The following is a 24,272-nucleotide window of genomic DNA, read 5'->3' as shown; positions in this document are numbered from 1 at the left end:
GGGATCGTAATTCTCTTTGTTCCTCCCACAGGTGTCATCAGAGATATTCAGATTTTCCCCCCTAGAGACATTCACAGTGCTCTGCTTCCGTTACCATGGTTCCGATTCCAGGCATCCTTAGGTTCCTGTGCAGTGGCTATGCCACGCGCACACATATACACATACACACACATAAAAGTACCAATGTCACCTGCAGTGGGTGTGGTTTCCACACAGGGGGACACTCGCAGGCTGTCTTCTGTTTTCTCAGAGTGGATTCGACTTTCATCGGACACTTGTTAATCCTACTTTGCCGGCCTTTGGCTTGGTTTCTGGACAGCAAATCACCAACAATAGAATCCAGGGTCTGCGATATTCTGCAGCACGTCTTAGTCTTTGAGATGCTTGAACCTGTTCCAGTACCACGAATGAGGACTTAGACGTATGCTCCTTATACTTCCTTGTATCAGAAGGGCTCAGTCACCCACTTCTTGCAAATTCCCCTTTTCCAAGTGGTCAGTGGAGTACACTGTGCTAGCTGCTGTCTCTAGGGGAAAGGATAGTGAAATTCTTAGAATCTAATGGATTACAAGATCCGAGGCAACATGGATTTACTAAAGGTAAATCGTGCCAAATGAATCTGATTGAATTCTTTGACTGGGTGACAAGAGAATTGGATCAAGGACATGCGCTAGATGTAATTTACTTAGATTTCAGTAAAGGCTTTAACATGTTTCCTCATAGGAGGCTTTTAAACTCCATGGGCTGAAGTTAGGGCCCAAAGTGGTGAACTGGATTAGAAGCTGGTTGACAGACAGGTGCCAAAGGGTGATGTTTAATGGAGTTCGCTTGGAGGGAAAGATGACTAATGGAGTGCCTCAGGGGTCGGTGCTGGGACCGATTCTGTTCAATATGTTTGTGAGTGACATTGCTGAAGGGTTAAAAGGTAAGGTTAGCCTTTTTGCGGATAATACCAAGATTTGTAACAGATTGGACACCTCGGAGGGAGTGGAAAACATGAAAAAGGAGCTGCAAAAGTTAGAAGGATGGTCCAATGTCTAGCAACTAAAATTCAATGCAAAGAAATGCAAAGTGAAGCATTTAGGGGGGTAGAAATCTAAGGGAACCGTATGTGCTGGGAGGTGAGAGGCTGATAAGCACTGACAGAGAGTGACCTTGGGGTGATTGTGGCTGAGGATCTAAAGGCATCTAAACAGTGTGATAAGGCGGTGGCTGTAGTCAGAAGGATGCTAGGCTGTATAGAAAGAGAAAGAACCAACAGAAGGGAGGTGTTGATGCCATTGGGGTCATTGGTGAGGCCGCACTTGGAGTATTGTGTTTAGTTTTGGAGACGGAATCTGGTGAAGAATATCAAAAGGCTTGAAGTGGTCCAGAGGAAGGCAACAAAAATGGTAAGAGTATGAGAAGAGACTGGAAGACCTAAATATGTATACTCTGGAGGAGAGGAGGCACAGGAGAGATATGATACAGACGTTTAAATACTTGAAAGGTATTAATATAGAACCAAATATTTTCCAGAGAAGAGAAATGATAAAACTAGAGGGCATAATCTGAGGTTGGAGAGAGGAAGACTCAGGAGCAATGTTAGGAAATTCTTTTTCACAGAGAGGGTGGTAGATGCCTGGAATGTCCTCCCGAGGGAAGTGGCGGAGAGGAAAACAGAGATGGAATTTAAAAAAGTGTGGGATAAACATAAAGAATCTCTAATTAGAAAATGAAGTATGTAAATTAAAGAAGGATGAACATTAAGGAACTAGGGCCAGTGCTGGACAGACTTGCGCGGCCTGTGTCCCATGTGTGGTGATTTGGTGTGGGATAGGCTTGGGAAGGCATCAATGGGAACTCCACTAACTTGGAACATGGAGATGTTGCGGGCCAGTCTTGTGGAAGATATCCTACTGGCGGGATGGTTGGATAGGCTGGAGAGAGATTGGACAGCAACTTCAGCATTTGTAGCCTAGGACAATGCCAGGTGGATTTTGCAGTCTGTTTTCCAGGCGTATCAAAGAAGAGATAAGTTAATTTAATCATGAATTTTTGATGGGTATGACTGGTGGGCAGACTTGATGGACCATTCAGGTCTTTATCTGCTGTCATTTACTATGTTCTGCATCAGAATTTCCAGTTTGCAGTTCTGCCCCTTGGCCTTGTAACGGCTCCCGCACTTTCGTCCCAGTGATTGTAGTTGAGGTGGCTTTCCACCAACAGGGGGTCCATGTCCACCCTTGCTGGGACAGTGGGTGCTCCTGGATCCATCTTGTTGGGTGTACAAAAAACGTGGTGGAAACTGTAGTGTCTCTGCTGCAGGCGTGGGCAAATTCAGGAAGAGAGGCAGGGCATCCTCCCAGTCTCTGCATTTTCTAGGTCTTCTCTTTGTCTCCAGATGGAGTCATGCATTTCTTCTCAGGGTGAGTAGATAGAACCTTTGTCAACAGATTAGAGTTCTCTTGGATTGTCCGGCTCTCTTGGCCTGGGTTTTTCTGCAAATAGCCTCCTTGGAGGCAACCCCCTGGGCCAGAACACCCATGCGCCCTTGGCAGGAGTCCCTCTTCTCTTGGTGATCTCCAGCCCCTTCAGAAGACCAGCGGTGCAAGTTTTCTTCAAAGCTATGGCAGTGGTGTATGTACATTGTGAGGGAGCTCTAGTGCTATCTCTCTCTTGGGCAAGATAGATTGGCAGCATCCCACTGGGAGGAAGTGCTGCTTCTGCCTTTCTTGGTGGCTCACCGGCATCGACAATGTTCCAGCAGTCATAAGAACATAAGAAATGCCATTCACCGGATCAGACCCTAGGTCCATCCTGTCCGGCGACCCGCACATGCGGAGGCCAATCCCGGTGTTCCCTGCTAAAGACCCTGTTTACCAGTACCCCTCAATATGTTTTGCAAGAAGGTGTGCATCCAACTTGCCCTTGAATCTCGGAATGGTGGTCTCCGACACAACCTCCTCCGGGAGAGCATTCCAAGTGTCCACCACTAGCTGAGAGAAACAGAACTTTCTGATATTTGTCCTGGGCCTGGTGCCCCTTAGTTTCAGTCCATGACCCCTTGTCCAAGTCACATTTGACAATGTGAATAACGATGTTTTTTGCTCTATTTTATCGAATCCTTTTAGTATTTTGAAAGTCTCTATCATGTCCCCTCGCAGCCTTCTCTTCTCGAGGGTGAATAATCTCACAGGAGCCATTCCATCTGCTCTTACAAGAGCCAGGGATTGTCCCAGAGAGTCTTGTTGGCTTCATCAGGGATCTTGAAGGCCAGGCGCCTTTTCAGATGATGAACAGCTTGGAAGCTAGGATCTGATGCATTGGTTTGGCCCTGGCTGGCTCACAAGTTCCTGTATGACGTTCCCCCCATGGCCTCTGATAGATCTGGTCTTCTGCTGGACAGCAACATATTCTGGCCTGGTGTCTCAAGTAGATCTGGTTTGACCTCGCTGCTCGTGGTATGTGGTTCTCATATGTCTTTAGTAGAACAAGAGACTCCGGTTCACTTTTCATTAATATCTTTTCAGTCAGGGAGTGGTGTCCTTGGAGAACCCACGGTGTTTTGGTCTTAAGTCATGGCTTTTGAACGCTCAGTCTTATTGATGAGCAGTTTGATGGAAAAAACTGAATGGAGCGATTGTAAGGGCAACAAACATTTTTGTGAGGCAAGTAAGTAAAAGTAAGAGGAAAAGAAGGCCGCTTTGGTTCTCAAGAGTAGTAGCTGAGAAGGTAAGGAATAAGAGGTTAGTTTTCATAAACTACAAAAGATTACAGAAAGAGGAAGGCAAAAAATATCTGGAAAAGTTAAGAGAGGCTGGTCATGTAGTCAGGAAAGCAAAGATGCAAATGCAAAAAAACAGCTGACACAGTAAAACGGGTACGTCTCGTAGCATATAGAATCCGGAAGGGACGTAACAGAATGGAAGATTAGATCTATATCTTCAATAATCTTTCTGTTAGTCCCTGGAGGATTCCATACGACTCGCCCTCTCTGTAATCACTCAGTTATTTGGGGTAGCCTGCTCCTTTCTGCCTCGGGTACTCTCATTGAAGGCTTGAAGATTTTCCAGCCAATTGCCAGATCCTGTGGGGAGTTTCTTGGGGTGCTCATTGCACAAACAAGTTTGTACTGCATTGTTCCTCAATGTTTTTCTGAGTTGCCTTTGTGCCTGTTTATTATTTGTTAATATTTTGCAGAGCAAACCAGTTCGTGAGTTACTTGTGTTGATGGGGATTTTCCCCTGTACCCCCCTTGTCCTGGATTTACAAGTATATGCCTGGCTTTGGGACTGAACTGATTCTACCACTAGGGGGAGAGCAGCATGTGTTCTGAAAAGATTTAGATTTCTGCAACACCAGGTCTGTGGGTTGGGATTGAGCACATAGTGTGTATGGAATCCTCCAAGGACTAACAAAGAAGATTATCAAAGATATAAATCTAATCTTCCATTCCTACCAAGTGGCCAAATGAGAGTCTATAATTCAACCGTTAATTTCACTATCATTCCTTTATATGCATTTTAGAAGATTATTGAAAACCTATTTGTTTAGTAAATTTGGAAAATAATTATTGCATGGTTTAATTGATTGTAAATTCAACAGTGAATGTTCTGGTTTTATCTTTTGTAATTCGCACAGGACTGTGAGGTATCTGTGATTCATAAATAGTTTGATGTTATTTTATTTAGCTGAATTAAGTTTCCATTGGTTATTACACAACCAATTGCTTGAGACTACTACTACTACTATTATTTATTTCTATAGCGCTACTAGGTTTTAGTCAGAGACAGAAGAGGAGTCAAAAGGAAAAAGCAGCTGCATATTGTTAGCATAGAGTATATGATGTGAAACCCAGTAATTGGAGAAGAAGTGTCAGAGGGGCCAAGAAAATGTAAAATAAAGTGGGTTCTAAAATGGAGCCCTTAGGAACATTAGAGAACAAAGGTTGGGGAGATGACAGAGAGTTAGAATAGTGAACTATTTAGGAATAAACAATAAGATAGAAATTAAATCACTGTACTGCACAATATATATTATATATTTTTTAACTACTATATCTTTATTTTATAAAAGCACATCTACAGAAGAATACTCTTAACACTGACCAGTTTCTCTGGATAAACTGAAAACAGTTGTACAAAATCTTGTATAAAAACAGTGGCAGATGGCTATCTGCTACTGTTGCAAAATGACACTGAATAGGGAAGTTGATGACGTGAAATCTTCAGCAGTTTCAGAAGAAATCATGAAAAAGCTAGTCTACTTCAGCTTTGATCCTCCATGTCCTAGTTGTGATTTCTTGTGTGAGAATAGATTGATTGCTAAGTGGACTACTTTTAGGTGAAACTTGTGACATTTCCTACGTGCGAGATGAGTTTTGGTGGCTTCATCATTGTGATCTGATGAGATCCATCTCTCTAATGATTTGTTCTTGAGAGCTAAGTTACCTAGACCTGTCCCCCCATTCACTTTATGATATGGATTTACAGGGTGTGGTTCTTTTTGCTGGTCAGAGAGGAGCTGAGTCATTGCGTGTCAGTGATAAAACAGTGCTTAAAATGAAAAGTCATAAAGACAGGGCAGTCTTCTCCTGTGGTGAACATCCTAAGTCATTGGATGGGTATTAGATGTCACCTCTTGAAATTCTTCCCAAGACTCGGTGCAGTCTTGCTTTACTGCCACTTTGAGTGGTTTTCCAAAGAGAGTTAAAACAAGTCCCTGAGGTGGGTGAGTAATAAGGATTGGTCTACCAAGTCAGACACTGTTGACATGTCTAAGGAAAAGAGAACAACATCTCTTCCACCATCTAGCACAAATCTGACAATCAGTGAGACCTAGAATGGTGTGTTCTGTTGAGTGATGGGTGAGAAAACCAGTTTAGTGGAGATGGGGGGGGCAGGGGTTTCTTTTAGATAGCTGGAGAGTTGAAAGATGACAAGTTTTTCAATTATCTTTGAGAGGAAGGGGGATTGGATATTGGCCTATAATTTTTATGATAGAATTATCCAGCTAGGGTCTTTGACGAGGGGAGTAATAACAGCCTGATGCTAGAACAAAGGAAAAGTGGCAGAGGAAAGACTAGCGGCGACTATGAAAAGGAGGAATAGAAGGAACGGTTCCAGAAATTTCTGAAGAAAGACTGGAATAGTATAAGTGAATAGAGAAGGTCAGAAAGAGGAAATAGTTTTCTGAAGGAGATCTTTAGCTGGGAGATTACATGAGATAAGGGAGGCAGTAAGAACAGCAGAAGAGTGTATGGTGGAACTAGGGGAAGAGATAGTGGTAGTGTCTGGACTTGCAGACAAAGATTGCCAAAGCTGGGCAATCTTGTAAAACTTAAGAGCAAGTCATCTGTAGACAATAAGTAAAGAGTTGTTGTAGTGGGGATGGGGGGGACTACTGAAATGATAGTGTTCCCGCTAAGCTGCGCTGGGGTGCGCTGGCGCACAAAATATTACCTCGCAGCGCACAAGTTTCTCGTCACAGCGCACACAGTGTAGAGCACAGTTCTTCAACCGCCGGTCCGCAAACAAAATCTTGCCGGTCCGCGAAGGATTCGGTCCCCGCCGCAACGAAAGGCCGGCGTCAGCTGACTTGCAACTTCCTGTTGCAGTCGCTGTGCCGGGACTCCTGCCTTCGCCGGGACTCCTGCCTTCCACCGCGTTTGCCTCCTGCCTTGTCTCCGCACCTCCAGACCAGCAGCGGCAGCTGTGTATGCTTTTAACTTCGGCACAGAGCTGCCCCTAATCAATAGTTTAGCGCGGTTTCATAAGGCAGCCTCGGGGCCTTTGCTAGGCCGGCCCACATCGCATCATCGAAGCGGGCCGGCTATCAAAGGCCCCGAGGCTGCCTCATGAAACCGCGCTAAACTATTGATTAGGGGCAGCTCTGTGCCGAAGTTAAAAGCATACAGAGCTGCCGCTGCTGGTCTGAACTCTTGGGCCGCTGAAGGAGGGCAAAAAGCAGCTGTCCTGGAGGTTTCCCTTCCTCTCGCCTTTACAGGTTCCTTTTTTCCACCTTTTTTTTTTTCCTTCAAACGGCAACGGGCCCCAGCATCGACATCAATCAAGTAAGTTCCACTGTCAATCAAGCGGTTCTGCTCGGCCAAAGCTTCCCCTGTGACATGAGCCACCCTCAGGGGAAAGAAAGTGACCCACAAAGGTGAGGGGAAGGGGGGCAGATGATGGAAGTTGGGGGGGGGGAGAGAGAGAGAGAGAGAGAAGGGGCAGATGATGGAATGGAGGAGATGAGAGAGAGAGAGAAGGGGACAGATGATGGAAGTGAGAAGAAGGGAGAGAGAGCAGAAGGCAGATGGATGTCAGTTGAGAAGGGAGAGCAGATGCTGAATGGAAGTGGGGAAAGAACACATACTGGATGGAAGGAGGAGATAAATAAAGGGGGAAGAAAATAGTAAGATAATGGAGGGGTGAGGGAAAGGGGTGACAAGCTGTGTGTAGACACAGTGAAAAGAGGGAAACGGGACTAAATAGTAAGAAAGAATTTAATTTAGATGGAGGCAGAAAAGAGAGAAGGAAGACCAGAGAAGAAAAGGGAAGAGAGAGCAGAGAATGATCAGATCTGAGTGGAGGAAATGAGAAGAGAGATATGCTAAAAACCACAGGGGGGAGGGAAGGATAGAGATGCCAGACCATGAGGGGAACAGAAGGAAGATGATGGATGCTAGACCAAATTGGGGGGTGGGGGGGGGGCAGGAGGAGAGATGGCAGGGAAAGACAGACAGTGAATGGAAGGGGCAGATGCTGGACTGAAGAGACAGAGAAGGTTATCATGCTGCTGTACCGGGCCATGGTACGCCCTCACCTGGAGTACTGCGTCCAGCACTGGTACTTTAAGAAGGACACGGTACTACTCGAAAGGATCCAGAGAAGAGCAACTAAAATGGTTAAGGGGCTGGAGGAGTTGCCGTACAGCGAAAGATTAGAGAAACTGGGCCTCTTCTCCCTTGAGCAGAGGAGATTGAGAGGGGACATGATAGAAACATTCAAGGTACTGAAGGGAATAGACTTAGTAGCTAAGGCAGGGAGAACGAGAGGGCACTCTCTAAAGTTGAAAGGGGATAGATTCCATACAAACGTAAGGAAGTTCTGTGGTAGAAAGCAACATATTTATTTGGCTCATAACTTGCTGGCGCCCGATATTTTTAGCTCACAGTGAAAAAAGTTTGCTCACAACACCCGCCCGCTTAGAGGGAACACTGGTTGGGAGGTACTCTGATTTATTCTGCTGAAGAAGACTGGCGAAGTACAATTTCTTTGCTTTTTTAAGGCTGGAGGAATAATGGTGGAAAACATCCCTAAATGCAGCAAGGGTGATTGCAGAGGGAGACTTATACAAAAGGTGTTCTGTCCTACAAATTAATGGTGAAGAAGTGAAAGGCCAGAGTGAAACCAGGGCCAAGATGAAGGTTTCTTAACAGCAGGATGCAATGGAGCAGATTTGTCAAGAGCCATATAAATATTGAAACCTGATTATCTATGGACAAGGAAAGGAAGCCAGATGGAAAATCATCAAGATTTTTATGAAAGTATCGAGAGTTAGAGGCTGGATTTTTTTAGTCTTAGCAGAGCATGAAAGAAATGAAAGGGAAGGAGCCACAGGAAGGGCAAAGATAAATTAAGGCATAGTCTGGCCAAGAAACCAAAAAGATGAAAAGAAGAGAGACATTGAGTATGGAAGATTGGCAGATAACAAACACATCAAGAACATTACCAGCAACATGGGTGGAGGAAGAGACCAGTTGTATAATATTTATAGTGCTGAGAAAAGACAAAAAATCAGTAGCAAGAGGATATGAAGAATCATCCAGATGAAGGTTGAGGTTACCTAGCACCACGAATGAACATGGGGACAGATAGTGGGCAGAAGTCAGATTGTAAATGGACAGAAGAGAAAAGCAAGTAATGAGAGGAGGTTGATAAATCGGTAAGAGATGAAGGCAGTGAGAGGAGGAAAAGCTTGCTAAGGGAGAAGCTGCAGAGGAGCTATGTAAAGACAGGGAAAGGGACGAAGTAAATACATAGAGCAGTTAACCCATGTTCTTGTTTGATGCTCTTTGCACTTAATATTTTCTATAGAATGGGTTTGTATGACCATCAAAAGACATATGATATAATCAAAACATGTGGAGGGGCATAATCGAAAGGAAAGTCTAAGTCCGTTTTCATCTAAGTCGCAAGTCGTCCAAAGTCAAAAAAAAACCAGCCTAGGACACATTTTCAAAAAATACGTCCAAAATTTTTTTTTATTAACTATACGTCCTGCCGATCTGATCGTCCAAGTCACTAAATCGTCCATCTTTATACCGCATTTCCGTCCAACTTTTCGTTCAAGTCAAAAACGCCTAGAACAAGCCCTGTTGGACATGGGAGGGATCTGCAAAGTGATGGACTGAACACCCAGACATGGCACCTAAATAGTGGATTACCTTACAGGGCACTGCTGTGAAATTTACAAAAAGGGTGCCATGTCATCATCTCACTACAGCTCCCTTATAGGTCATGGTGAGCCCTCCAAACCACCTCCAGAATCCCCTAGACCCACTTATCTACCACCCCAATAGCCCTTATGGCTGCAGGAGCCACTTATATGCCAGTACAAAAGGGTTTTGGGGGTGTATAGGGGAGTGCACATGTTTAAGTATCAATGCAGTGATTACAGAGGCTTATGAGCATGGGTCCTCCTCTCCATGGGTCCCTAACCCACCCCCAAGACGGCTTAAGCAGCCTCTGTGCTGGACGACTAGGCTTTCCTATGCCAGGCTGCCAGGTGATGATGGTCTGGATGCTGAATTTTAAAGATGTGATTACGATTTTTATGGGGTTGGGGGGGGTCGGTGATCACTGGGGTAGTGTGTGGGGGGTCTGTATTATATGTTTGCAGTGCTTATCTGGTGACTTTAGGTGGGTTTTTGTGACTTAGACCATGTTTTAAATGGTCTAAGTCACAACGTCCGTCTGTGCTGGTCTGTATAACTTTCGGTTATACGTGCTGTACGACTAAGTCTAAGCCAGCCCACGTCCCGCCCAACTCCCACCTTCAACACCCCTCCTGAAACACCCCGTTTAGCTTTGGTTGTTCAGCGGCACTATGAAGGCCTAGGTCGTTTAGAAATACATCCAAAACCCATTTTCATTATCAGCACTTGGACGTATTTTGACAATGTTCTTCCAAGTGCCGACTTAGGCCGGTTTTTGGACTATTTTCTCTTTCGATTATGAGCCCCAGACTGTACCCAAATATAAATATGTATGTTTGAAATATACGGAATATACTTGTACAATATAAGATGTATTTTAAGCACTCAGATTTAATCCTATCTAAATGGGATCAAATATTGATTTATAAAACTTCATTTTTAAGAATAAAATCAAAATATAACTTGATTTTCTTTTATTGATGTTTTACATTAATCTCTTGTGCTTTTCTTAGGCCATTCTACGAATGACAAACATGAATATGAGTCATGGGAGGAAGAAGTAGACTACCTAGTAGCCTGGACAAATACTCTAAGCTCAACAGTGCTAGAAGATTAAGCTATATTACAGCTTAAGACAAATAGTTTCTGAAAGATCTGGTGTATATATTTTCTGTCGGAAACAAATATGAAATATGTTTATAAATAACTTGTTCTAGAATAATGAAAATATGTATTGTATGTTATCAGTAGCACCTTATGCAGACATTGAAATCATAGACTAATGCCAAATGATTATTTTAAAATGCCCCTTAGTCTTGTTAAGATATTAATATTATCTGGCTGATAATTCAGCTTGCAGTGGTCAGCGTTTTTTAAATGCTGACCATTGCTGGCTAAATTATCCCCATATGTTCAGTACTAGGCTATGTCCAAGCACCAGCATTGAATATCTGGAGTTAATTGTCTCTGTGCTGATCACCATAGCATATATGGGTCCAGTCTGATATTCAGCCAGGGCCTACATAAGGATAAAAGTGCTCCTTAGCACCTCTGATCTGATTTGTGAACCCTTTCTCGTGAGATCTCTGTAGGAAGCTTTATTTGCATACTTTTTCTCCTCCTCATTCACCTCTAGTCTGGACTGCCCCTCACTCCTTAATGTGTCTACCTACAAGCGAGACAGTAGGAGCTTGTCTTTTCATATCTTTTTTTTTTCCACTGATTTTGTCACTGCTTTGTGCTGCAGAGGATCCCCACTGGCTGCGAGAGACTGCAGACTCTGTGACGCAGTCTGTTTTCCAAGGGGTTGGCTACTTTGCAGTGCACCCACTTGTATAGCCTATATTTACAAGTCGTGGGACTCAGGGACCATTCACTTGGGAGCTTAGCTCACCCCAGGTTCATCCACTAGTGGGCTTGAGCACAGGCTGTGTGGCTTCATGGCCTAAGGTCCATTCAGGATCAGAGCCAACTGTGTTCCCCCCCCCCCCCCCAATTTACGCATACATAGGTCCAGTGGGGAGTTGAAGTCTCTGGCTAGAGAATCATGGCCTGAGAGGCAGTCAGAAGAAATGACTAGTCTACTTTCCTGGCTTGTTGAGGCAGAGGATCTCCCTGTAAGCTGTATCAGCTTCCATTCTGCAGCTCCCAGTACACAGCATGGCACACTGATCGATATGGGAGGGGGGGGTCTTTAAAAATGTGCTTTGGGAGGTTTTATGGATAGTACTACGTCCCCCACCTCTAAAATTGCAGGTTTTTTTATTTTTCAGCTTTCCTTTCCTGGGCCTTTTCCTTTTATTTTAATATTGTATCCTTACCCTTTTTCCTTTTGTTTCAATGTTTAATTGTTGCTTTTAGTTTGTTTGTACATTCTCCTGACTTAATTTTTATAATTCTGTAAGATGTAAACCGCTTTGGTACTTAAAGCGGTATATCAAGTCATAATAAACTTGAAACTAAAATTGCTGCCGCCATGGCCATCTTGGATTTCCCAATCCAATTTAAAAAGCTTATACCTGCCTCCAAAAACATTATTTTTGACAGAAAACAATCAGGATGGACTCCTTAGGGCAGGGTACTTTGAATTCAGGCCTTATTTGCAATGGATGGTAGTCCGAGGAGCATCCACGTTCCATGTACCACATGGCACATGAGGTGGGCACGGGAGGCACTGTATCTAATCTAATCTTCCATTTGTGAGTTGCACAAACCTCAACAAGCTCAAGGCGACTGTGGGCCCCTCCTGTCCCCCTTAAGGGGGTTCTGGGTCCCTGCCCACCTGAGCAAAACCCCATAAATCAAAATTTGAGCCTGAGAGTAGCACAAGCATGTCCCTGGCAAAACATAGCCACAATTTGGTGCTTAAATCCCATAAACATGATAGGCAGGGACCACAAGGGCCTTATGTCCCTCAGGGATTCCCCCCCCCCCCCCAAATTTGTTAATATGCTGTTTCAATCCTGTTGGTTCATCAAAGGCACAGTCAGCCCTCTTTGAATGGCGTCCCTGCTTACTATGGGGGTCCCCCTTCTAAGAGCGCAGATCCCCAGTAACAAGGCCATGCAAAGCTGGGGGACAGTCCACCTATGGATGAGACAGATGATAAGGATTATATAGTGATGCCTTTGCTCTCACAGACAGGCATTTCTACAGTGAGGGTTAATGCTGCAGATGCAGGGCTTCAGGACCCAGATCTTGGGGACTCTTCTGATCTTGGGAACAACCCCACTGTACGTATGCTGTTCAAACCAGCAGCGCTGATTGTGATGATTACGGAATCCTTCCAGGAGTTGAAGCTAGAGACTCCTCAGACATCTGCAGCACAAAGTCACAGTCTTCCTGTTTCCCTGAGCATCCAGTTATAACCAAGATGCTTACGAATCACTGGGAAGTGCCAGAAGGGCTTCTGAGGCTGGTCAAAGGTAATGACTAAGCTCTATCCCATGGTGGCCATGTTCAATCAGCTTTTTGCTTTACCTAAGGTAGATTAGTGGCACAGGTTACCAAACGCACATCCCTTCCCAGTGAAGGAGACATGGTGCTGACCAGACTCCCAGGACCGCAGGATAGATTTGTGCTCAAAAGGCTTTTTGATACCGCAGCCTCTAGTCTGAGAGTGGCTGCGGTGGCATTCTTTGCTGCCAGGGCCTGTCACTCTTAAGTTGTGCCATGATCCTTGAACTGTTGTAGACAGTGAACTTCTCTTTTTAATCACTAGAGTGGATTATGTGACTGATGCCCTGTATGACCGTTTCAGAGTGGTGAGCAAGGTCTTGGCTTACTGTATCTCAGCACGCAGAATGCTGTGGATTAGGCAATGGTCCTGTGATTCTTCATCCAGGGTGACCTTAAGTAAGCTGCCTTTTAAAGGGCAGCTGCTGTATGATAAGGGCCTGGATGATCTTATGGCCAAGGTGCAAGACCACAAGAAAGACTTCAGTCTTTACCGGACAGCAGACTCCAGTCCTGTAGGGGATTGGGATGGCGTTCCTTTCGTTCCTCCAGGTGCTATTGCCAATATTCTGGCGGTTCCTCTGGTAAGTGGTCTTTTCAGACTGCCAGGCAGAGATTTGGTGGGACCTGATGGCCACAAGATTAAGGACTGTGTACTGCTTCCACTCCAAAGAAGCAGTTATAATGCCAGGCCAGCAGTCAACTCTCTTTGTTTCAGGGGGAGACTGCTAGATGTTGAGCATCTTGAGCAAATACAAATTCTATCATTCTCTCCCAGATCTATTTCTGGACTCTCCAGCAGGGAAGCTCGAAAACAGCAAAGGTCAGAGCAACGATGTAGAAGTTGCTGGCCATAGGAGCCATAGAGTCCATCCCAGAAGAAGACCTGGGCTTTGGCAGATACTCTATATACTTCGTCATGCCAAAAGACTGGAGAACAATCCTGGATCTAAAAGCTGTCAATGGATTCTGGATGGAAACTCTGAGGTCGGTGATTGCATTGGTCATACCAGGGGAATTTTTTGGCTCTCTGGATCTGACAGAGGCCTATTTACATATTCCCATATTTCCAAAGCACAGGAGATATTTGAGGTTCCACATATTGGAACAGAATTTCCAGTTTGCAGCTCTGCCCTTCGGACTAGTGACTGTGCCTCAAACCTTTACCAAGGTAATGGTGGTGGTTGCAGCCCATCTGCACCACCTAGGTATCCAAGTCCATCCATATCTGGATGACTGGGTCATCAGAGTCCAGTCCGAATCCGAGGGCCACCAGGCGGTTCAGTAAGTGGTCCAGAGTGTTACAAAGCCTCAGCTGGGTAATCAGTTTTTGGAAGAGTCATCTCATTCTGAAGCAGGACTTGCAATATTTGGAAGTCTGTTTTGCCACCAGACTAAACAAGGTGTTCCTTCCGGAGATACGCAAGGAAAAATTTCTCCAACAGATTCAAGTCTTCAGAATACGGCTGTTTCTACAGTATGGCAATACCTGCAGGTGCTGGGGTCAATGGTGGCGACCACAGATGTCATACCATGGGCAGTAGCACACCTGCACCCCCTACAGGAGGCACTTCTTTCTCTGTGGTCTCCGCAGAGGGATCCACTCCATCAAAAGCTCCCTTGGACATCAACAGCCTGGTGCAGTGTCCTCTGGAGGTTGAGCCCCTTGTCTCTTTCCAGGAGAATCCCCCTTCATATCTCGGCATGGATGGTATTGATCACGGATGCCAGCCTTTACAACTAGGGAGCACATTGCGAGAGCTAGCAGATCCAGGGACACTGGTCGCTTTCTCAATCAATCAACTAGAACTTAGAGCGATCTGCTTGGTTCTCCTGTGGTTCAAGGGTGCTCTACAGAACAAGGCATGCAGATTTTCTCTAACAGTGCCAAGGCAGTAGCCTACATCAATCTTCAAGAGGGCACAAAGAATGTACCTCTCTGAATGGAAGCTCAGATGCTCTTTTGATAAGCAGAAACTCATCTGCTAGCACTTTCAGCAATGCACAATGCAGGAGTGGAAAATGTGCAAGCGGACTTTCTCAGTTGTCAAACCTGGATCCCGGGGAATGGTCCCTGTCTCAGAAAGCCTTCAGTTATATAGTGAAAAAGTGGGGATGTCCCACTTTCGACCTGATGGAGTCGGCTTCCAACAAGAAGGTGGCTTGGTTCTACAGCCAATGGCATGAACCAGGAAGCAAAGGTCTAGATGCCATGGTTCAACCGTGGCCAGAGACAGGCCTCTGTTTTTACTTCTATGGCCCAAGATAGGCCAGCTGTTGTGCATGATCAAAGCACACCAAGGAAGGGTCAGTCTACTATACAGACCTAGTGCATCTACAGCTGGATCAGGGCCTCAGGCTTCCCTGTCATCCAAGTCTTCTCATGCAGGCCCAATAGCCCTACAGGATCCAAAACGCTTTGGTCCTACCGCATGGCTTTTGTGTGCACAGCGCTAGTGTGTTGGGGCTATTCAGATGGGGTAATCGCTACCATCTTACAAAATAAAAGAAAATCAACTGTTGCAGCATACACAAAGGCCTAGAAGTGTTTCCAATCCTGGTGCACCCATAGAACTGAGGACCCATGTTCTGTGGTGATTCTTGTGGTGCTCGCCTTTTTCCAAGAGAGGCTCGAAAAGGGTCACTGCAGGTGAAGATAGCCGGGCTTTCTTGCTTTGGTCCTAAGCTGCATGGGGTCTCTATTGCAACTCACCTGTATGTAGCCAGATTTTTGAAGGGTGCCTTAAGGCTCTGCCCTCCATTGTATCAGCCATTTCTTGCTTGGAATCTTAATCTTTCAGGTCCACCCTATGAGCCACTGAATCAGTCTTCCTTAATGGATCTGACCATTGTTTTTAGTGACCATTACCTCCGCCCAGAGGGTGTCCAAACTCCAGACTTTATCCTATAGAGATCCCTGTCTTCAAATATTGAACTCTATCATGATTCTTTGCACGGTTAAGAACATAAGAACATAAGAACTGCCATCACCGGATCAGACCTTCGGTCCATCAAGTCCGGCGATCCGCACACGCGGAGGCCCCGCCAGGTGTACACCTGGCGTAATTTATAGTCCACCATATCTTTATATGCCTCTCTTAAGGAGATATGCATCTAGTTTGCTCTTGAAGCCTAGGACGGTCGATTCCGCAATAATCTCCTCTGGGAGGGCATTCCAGGTGTCAACCACTCTCTGAGTGAAGCAGAACTTCCTGATATTAGTCCTGAACCTGTCCCCCCTCAGCTTCATTCCATGTCCTCTAGTCCGTGTCAAATTGGACAGTGTAAATAATCTTCTCTGCTCTATTTTGTCGATTCCTTTCAGTATTTTGAAGGTCTCGATCATATCCCCACGCATTCTCCTTTTCTCAAGGGAGAACAATCCCAGTGTTATAAGTCTATCCTCATATTCCAGTCTCTCCATACCCTTCACCAGTTTTGTTGCTCGTCTCTGCACCCTCTCCAGCAGTTTTATATCCTTCTTTAGGTAGGGAGACCAATGTTGGACGCAGTATTCCAAGTGTGGTCTGACCATTGCCCTATAAAGCGGCATTATAACTTTCTCCGATCTACTCGAGATTCCTTTCTTTATCATGCCCAACATTCTATTTGCCTTCTTTGCCGCTGCCGCGCATTGTGCCGACGGCTTCAGGGTCTTATCTATCAGTACACCCAGGTCCCTTTCTTGTTCACTCTTCCCCAGAGTTGCACCTGACATTGTATACTCGTATTCCTTATTCTTATTGCCTAAATGCATTACCTTGCATTTCTCCACATTGAACTTCATCTGCCATTTCTCCGCCCATGTTTCTAACCGACACAAGTCGCTCTGGAGTTTCTCTCTATCCTCCTGCGATCTGATTGCCCGGCATAGTTTTGTATCGTCTGCAAACTTGATGATCTCACTGGATGTTCCTTCCTCCAGGTCATTGATATAAATATTAAAAAGGATCGGCCCAAGTACCGAGCCCTGGGGTACACCACTAGTCACTTTCTCCCAGTCGGAGAACTTCCCATTTATGCCCACTCTCTGCTTTCGGTTTTCCAGCCATTTGCCTATCCATCTTTGTATATCTCCCTCTATGCCATGGCTTTGTAGTTTCCTGAGAAGTCTTTCGTGTGGAACTTTGTCGAACGCTTTCTGGAAGTCCAAGTATATTATGTCCACAGGCTTCCCACTATCAATTTGCTCGTTTACGGTCTCAAAAAATTGGAGTAAATTCGTCAAACATGATTTCCCTTTCCTGAATCCATGTTGACTGGGTTTCATCAAGTCGTGTGCGTCCAAGTGCCGGACTATGCTATCCTTGATCAGTGCTTCAACCATCTTGCCGGGGACCGACGTAAGACTCACAGGCCTATAGTTGCCCGGTTCCCCTCTCGATCCTTTTTTGAAAATTGGCGTGACGTTCGCTATCCTCCAGTCGTCCGGTATCTGTCCAGTTCTGATTGTCAGGTTTGCAAGTTTGTGCAATAACTCTCCGATTTCAACCTTCAATTCCTTTAAGACTCTCGGGTGAATTCCATCCGGTCCAGGGGATTTGTCACTTTTAAGTTTGTCGATCTGATAGTATATCTGGTCTAAGTCCACTTCAACTGTGGTGAGGCTGTCCTCTATTTCTCCTGGAAACACTTTCTCTGCTTCAGGTATTGTTGAGGTGTCTTCCTTCGTAAAGACAGACGCAAAGAAGGAATTTAGTTTGTCTGCGATTTGTTTATCTTCCTTGATGTACCCTTTTCTTCCCTGGTCGTCCAGGGGTCCCACTGCCTCTTTTGCAGGTTTTTTCCCTTTCACGTATCTAAAGAAGGGCTTGAAGTTTTTGGCCTCCTGGGCTATTTTTTCCTCATAATCCTGTTTGGCATCCCTCACCGCCTTGTGACATTTCTTCTGATCATCTTTATGTTTGTTCCAGGCTTCGGTTGTCTTTATGCATTTCCATTTTTTGAAAGAGTCCTTCTTTTCTTTTATGGCTTCCTTCACCTGTATGGTAAGCCATGCCGGTTCTCTTTTGCTCTTTGTTCTCCGATCTTTGGTTCCCTCTTTCTTACCCAGGGCCGGATTTTCCTATAGGCTATCTAGGCTAACTAGGCTTCAGCCTAGGGCCTCAAGATCCGTGTCACATTTTTTATAAAGGTTAGTACCAATAACAACATGTTTCATTTAACATATTGATATATATCACAGTAATGATGTATTTTATTATCTCTCATGTAATTTACAAACTTAAAAATGGGAGGTGAAAGGGCCTCATAAGTGGAATAGCCTAGGGCCTCTTCATCTAAATCCGGCCCTGTTCTTACCAAAAGTGTTTTTGAGTTTCCACATCAGTCAAGAAGTGCATTTGCCAGTTTACATGTCTTCAGGTTCCATGAAGCATGACAGGCTCTTGAAATCCCTGGATGTGCGCAAGCTTTTGTTGCGGTATTTGGAGGTCACAAACGAATTTCATTTGTCTTGGTTGGTGCAGCCCATAAAGGGCATCCGGCATCTAAGGCCTCAATCTCCAGCTGGATTCATATGGCCATTTCTTATGCCTATATCAGAGCTGAGAATCCTCCTCTTATTTTGGTGAAGGCCTACTCCACACGAGCCATTGCTTCCTCATGGGCAGAATCTTTAGCTGTTCCCCAGAAGAGATTTGCAGAGATACCTCTTGGTCTTCTCGGCATACCTTCACAAAGCTTTACAGAATAGTTGTGGCAGCCAAGATGGATTCCACATTTGGATCTTCGATCCTGATAGCAGGCTTATCAATCCCACCCTAAGTTGAGGAAGTACTCTATTACTCCTGAGAGTTCAGGAATAGAGTGGTGTTGTACAAGGAAAGATTAGATTCTTACCTCGTTAATCTTCTTTCTTGTAAACCCACACTATTCCTGAAGCCCGTATTGGGAGTATACTGATTTGCCTGCTGTCTGCCTCAATAAGTTCCGGTAAGTTGGGATTCCAGCTTGGAACGCGACAGAGATGGACGGGTGATTGAGAGGCTCTGATACTCAGGCATTCAATTTGTGATTTTATACTTCCCTAAATTGGATTTTAAACAATTTTTAAGAAGAAATTAATTAATAAGGATGGCATCATCAAAACAAACTAAAATTGACATTGCTTTCATGGCTGGAGCGAAGTCAAAAAGACAAAAAACGGATATTATACTGGCTACTAATGCTCCCTTACCTTCAGATTCAACGGAAATAGTGGATATAGTGGCTGAACTTCATGCCATTAAAACCTTATTGAAAGAAAATGCTGAAAATATGATGGTGATTCGAGAGGAGGTTACTCAGCTGAAAGTGCAAATGGAGATTGCTAACCAAAGAATGGAGCAGCTGGAAGGTAGGGTTTCCAAAAATGAAGCAGGTCGGGTACAGTGTGAAAAGGATAGAGCAGTATTACATGAATTAGAAAAGCAGATGGAGTCTTTTGAGAATTACTCATGTCGGAACAATTTAAGGATCCTAGGACTAGGAGAGGGGGTTGAAGGGAAAGACTGTGTAACTTTCTTGGAAATATTGATTCCTAAATTGCTCCCCCTCTCCCCTGGGCACAAATTAGAAATTGAGAGAGCCCATAGGATCCCTGCATATAAATCTAGTAATCAAAGAAGACCTGGGACCAGCCGCAACCACCGAGAGCCCACAGACCCGACCGATCCTGCCGGGAGTATGAGCTCCGCCCCCTCCCTCCCGCAGTCCACTAGGAAGATCAACTGCTTTTACACCTAAGCAGCAGCGGGACCAGCCACTACTACCGGGAGCCCTTTGCCCCGATCCAGCCAGGCGTGTGAGCTCCTCCCCCAGCAGTCCGTTGGAGAGATCAATCTGCCTGCTTTTAAATATCAGCAGCAGTGGGACCAGCCGCAACCACCGAGAGCCCACAGACCCGATCCTTCCGGGAGTGTGAGCTCCCCCCCCCCCCCCGCAGCCCACAGTCAACTAGGAAGATCAACTGCTTTTACACCTAAGCAGCAGCGGGACCAGCCACAACTACCGGGAGCCCATAGACTAGAAGACAGAACTGCCTGCCTGCATAAATAACTGTTAGGCATATGTTTTCATCAGAGACTTACAATTACTAGATGGAGGTGTAACTGTTAGTTGCATGTGTAATTGTTAGAGACTTGAATTAGGACAGCCTAGGAACTATAGAGGCTTGTGTTATCATCAAAGACACATATAGTTGCTAAATGCATGAGTAATTGTTAGATGCATGCGTAATTACTAGAGACTTGCCATAGAATTGTTTAACGAACTATATCCACTTGGGCCACCTTCAAAACTACGCCAATCCAATTAACAACCATACAAACGATAACTCAAGAATTCACAGGCATTCCATTACACTTTTTGTGCTAGGAATAATACTTTACCCTGCTAACATGAATCCCCTCCTGATTTTAGTGATCTGTCTGTTAATTGGCAACATCAAAGATGTTAACTCACTCCACTCACAATTACAATCAATCAACTACCCGGATCTATCAATTTTACACATCACTAATTCACAAGAAAACACAATAAATCATATTACCACTATCTCAAATAAAAGAAGACATCAACGAACACTTAAAAAAAGAATAAGGCAAGTAAAACCCATCAAAACCACTACCGCTACCAAACCTATCACACCCACATCTGTCTCCTGTGCATACCTTAATACTAGATCTGTCAGGAATAAAGCTTTCCTCATTAATGATTGGATCATCAACAAGCAAATAGCCTGCCTTTTACTAACTGAAACATGGCTACTATCTGAAGATGATCCAATAATAATTGATCTTCTACCAAGCAATTTCAAAATCCTTACGCTAAACCGCATGGGAAAAAAAGGAGGAGGATTAGCAATTATTCTCAAAGAAGGATTTGACTTCGAACTTCTGGATTCCAATATGACAGACCATTTAGAAATTTTAGCATGTAAAATTCGCAACTGTCAACTAGAAGAACCCCTATCCTGCATATTATTCTATGTCCCACCAAAAAGCTGGCCAAAAGCCAAAGAAGACTTCTATGCATTTGTCCTAAACAATTCAATCGGTCCTTCTTATAATATCATCACAGGTGACATAAACCTGCACCTAGATGAAGTGGACAACACAAATGCGATAGAGTTAAAAAACTTTCTATCCCTACTCAATTACAATCTTCCTCTACCCACACAAACACATGAAAAAGGCCATCAATTGGATGTGGTAGCCATGCCCACAAAGGATATCCCAGACCCTGCCATTTCGCTACATAAAGGCACCTGGATTCATGATATCTGGTCTGACCATTTTACTTATTATTTCAAGCTATTCTGGTCTTATCATAAATTTAAAACACGCCCAATTATAAAAAGAGAACATCACACAAGAGGCTATATTAATCCAAAAGAATTCTGGTCACAATACGAATTGCAAACAGAGATAGATGAAGGAATCAATTTCTGGGATCACTGGATGACAACCAGCACTTCCATTTTAGATAAAATCGCCCCTATATGTAATAGCAAAAGCAATTCAAATAAATATAACAAATGGTTGACATCGAACTTCTAAAAATGAAACAACTAGCTAGACGACTGGAAAGAACTTGGAAAAAAACAGGAGAACTAGCCGACCATAACAACTGGAGAGCTAACATAAAAATCTACAAACAAATGTTAAAAGACAAACGTAAAGCATTCTACTCCACTAAAATCAACTCATCTTGTAATGGTTCACATGGAATCAATACAAAAGAGCTATTCAACCTGATCACAAATTTATTTGACACTACTCGCTACACCTCACCCACACACAACATTAAACTACCGTCTGCAAATGACTTAGCTCTGTACTTCGATTCTAAAATTAAAAACCTTAGAATCCATTGTTCAACAAACGACTCTTGTGATCATCAAATAGCGAACACCCAAGGAAATGATATACCGGCAGACATGATCTGGAGCTCCTTTCAGGATTTAGAGTGGAATGATTATATCAGATTATATAACAAATACTCTAGATCCTATTGCGTTCTGGACTCATGCCTCCCAGAAATTATGAAAACGGCACCTTTAGAATTTAAATTATCACTGATGCAATACTTGGCTCACAACCTAAACAATGGGAAGTGCCTCTCTAATAATGGTCACATTATTATAACCCCAATTCTAAAAAATCGTAAAGTATCCTCAGCCCTAATATCCAGCTATAGATCGGTAGCTTCCATTCCGTTTATTATAAAAATTATGGAGGGATTGGTTCACACCCAACTGATGGGTTATTTTGATCAATTCTCTCTCCTCCATGAAACTCAATCTGGTTTTAAGCCACTATTCAGTACGAAGACAGTAATTGCGGCTATCTTAGACAATTTGCACCTACTGTTTAGTAAAGGCCTTAATGCCCTGATAATGCAATTCGATATGAGTTCTGTCTTTGATCTAGTGGACCACATGAAACTGCTGCAATGCCTAGATGCCATTGGTATCCGGGATAAGGTGCTGAACTGGTTCCGTGGCTTCCTTATATCCCGCACCTATCAGGTTCGTTTTAATTATGAGCTTTCCGACACCTGGAGCAATCCATCCGGTGTGCCCCAAGGCTCTCCACTATCCCCATTGCTCTCAACGTCTACATGTACTCACTGGGCATGAAGCTAACCCAGCTGGGGATAAAACTATTTAGTTATGCAGATGATTTTACGATTATCATCCCATTCACCAATTCTGTCTCCGAAACTATTCCCAAAGCTTCAGAAGCCATAAACATGATGGAACAATGGATGACAAACTTTAGGCTCAAACTTAATTCAGAAAAAATGACTTTTTTTCATTGCTTCACCACATCCAATTGACATTAAATCACCCCTCTGTATCAATAACCTTAGTTACCCTATCCAGCCCTCCATAAAGATACTAGGTGTAACTCTGGATCAATGCCTAACCATGAAAGACCAAGTAGACTCCTTAATCAGAAAGGGATTTTTTTACTCTCTGGAAACTAAGATCCCTTAAAGCTTATTTTGTTACATCGGTTTTTAGAATCCTAGTCCAATCCCTCGTACTAAGCCTGCTTGACTACTGTAACATCGCCTATTTGACAATTTCCCAAAAAAATATGCGACGCCTACAACTGTTGCAAAATGCGGCAGTTAGACTAATCTTTGGACTAAAGAAATTTGACCACGTGACACCCTACTACCAGCAGCTACATTGGCTGCCGATGAAGGCACGCGTAAAGTTCAAATTTGCCTGTTTCTGCTTTAAAGCATTACATGGACTTGCCCACAAATACATTACTGACCTTTTCTCCTTCTCAGCCAACAGACACAAGAGAAGTTCACATTCCAACTTCGTTTCCCCCCCCCCAGTGAGAGGTTGCAAACTGAAAAAACACCATGAATTCCTTCTCTCACACCAAGCAGCATCATGGGGTAAAGATCTAGAACAATTACTTTCGCCCTCTACTTATGAGGAATTTAGGAAACGTCTAAAAACACACCTGTTCCTAAAACATCTTGACAACTGATCCACTTATCTCTTTCCCCTCAATAGCAACCTACTGTCCTTTTGATCACTTTTCTCCTCAACAATGAATTTCTTGTCTTATTAATTCTCTTTCTTCTTCCCCTCTTGAAATCAGTCAATTTGTACCTTTGCTTAATCTTTTGTAAACCGCATAGAACTTCACGGTATTGCGGTATATAAGCTGTTATTATTATTATTATTATTATTAGACCTTTGATATTTAAAGTATTACGTTTTAAACATGCACTAGAGATCCTGAAACTGGCAAAGGCAAATCGACAGTTAAAATTTCAAGGATCTAATATATTAATAGTCCCAGATTTTGCAAAGAGAACTGCTAATCTGCGTAAAGAATTTTTGTCACATCATCCTAAACTTAAATAAATTGGAGCAACGTATGGTCTATATTATCCAGCAATCATGAGGGTTACTCATGAAAAGTAACCGTACAATTAAATATGAAGATCCAATTAAATTGAAGAATTGCATCTACCAACAAAATGAGCCAATGAATTAATTTTTTATATATTGAATAAAATTATAAATTGAATTTCTATTATACAGTTAATTTTCAGTTATTCGATATGACGTAAATGGAATGTATAAGAATTTCAAACCTGTCACGGGGATCCATTGAGCTTGAGGACATGCTCGTGTTCTGCTTTGGTTTTGGCTGCTGACTGCGCTATTGAAAGGAAAAGGAAGCGACATGACGTTTATTAGAATGGAAGTTGGAGTGCATCGCTGCGGAGTTCAGAAGGAAGAGGAGGAGTCAGCGGCTAGTGACTTGATTTGGCTGAAGACGGAGGAAAGTGCCTAGCGTCGGTTCCATCCTTACTTGCAGCACTATAAGAAGAGTAGACTCACAAATGGATGTGTTTAGCTGTGATCTTCTTGCAG

General features: G+C 43.8%; 1 protein-coding gene across 5 annotated transcripts in view; it reads left to right on the top strand.

Annotated features, from left to right (window-relative positions):
* UBE2U (ubiquitin conjugating enzyme E2 U) overlaps positions 1-11,135 on the top strand; it is a 355,232-nt gene extending 344,097 nt beyond the window's left edge. For all 5 annotated transcript variants that reach the window (XM_033918277.1, XM_033918287.1, XM_033918269.1 and 2 more), the window contains one exon: positions 10,435-11,135. In XM_033918277.1, coding sequence (XP_033774168.1) covers positions 10,435-10,538 — 104 coding nt within the window. In that variant the 3' untranslated portion in view covers positions 10,539-11,135. The remainder of the gene's footprint in view (positions 1-10,434) is intronic.
* The last annotated feature ends 13,137 nt before the right edge of the window (positions 11,136-24,272 follow it).

The sequence above is a fragment of the Geotrypetes seraphini genome, chromosome 1, assembly GCF_902459505.1.
Source record: "Geotrypetes seraphini chromosome 1, aGeoSer1.1, whole genome shotgun sequence".
NCBI lineage: Eukaryota > Metazoa > Chordata > Amphibia > Gymnophiona > Dermophiidae > Geotrypetes > Geotrypetes seraphini.
Note: the sequence above shows the minus strand (reverse complement) of the source record. Positions and strands in the feature narration are given on the sequence as shown.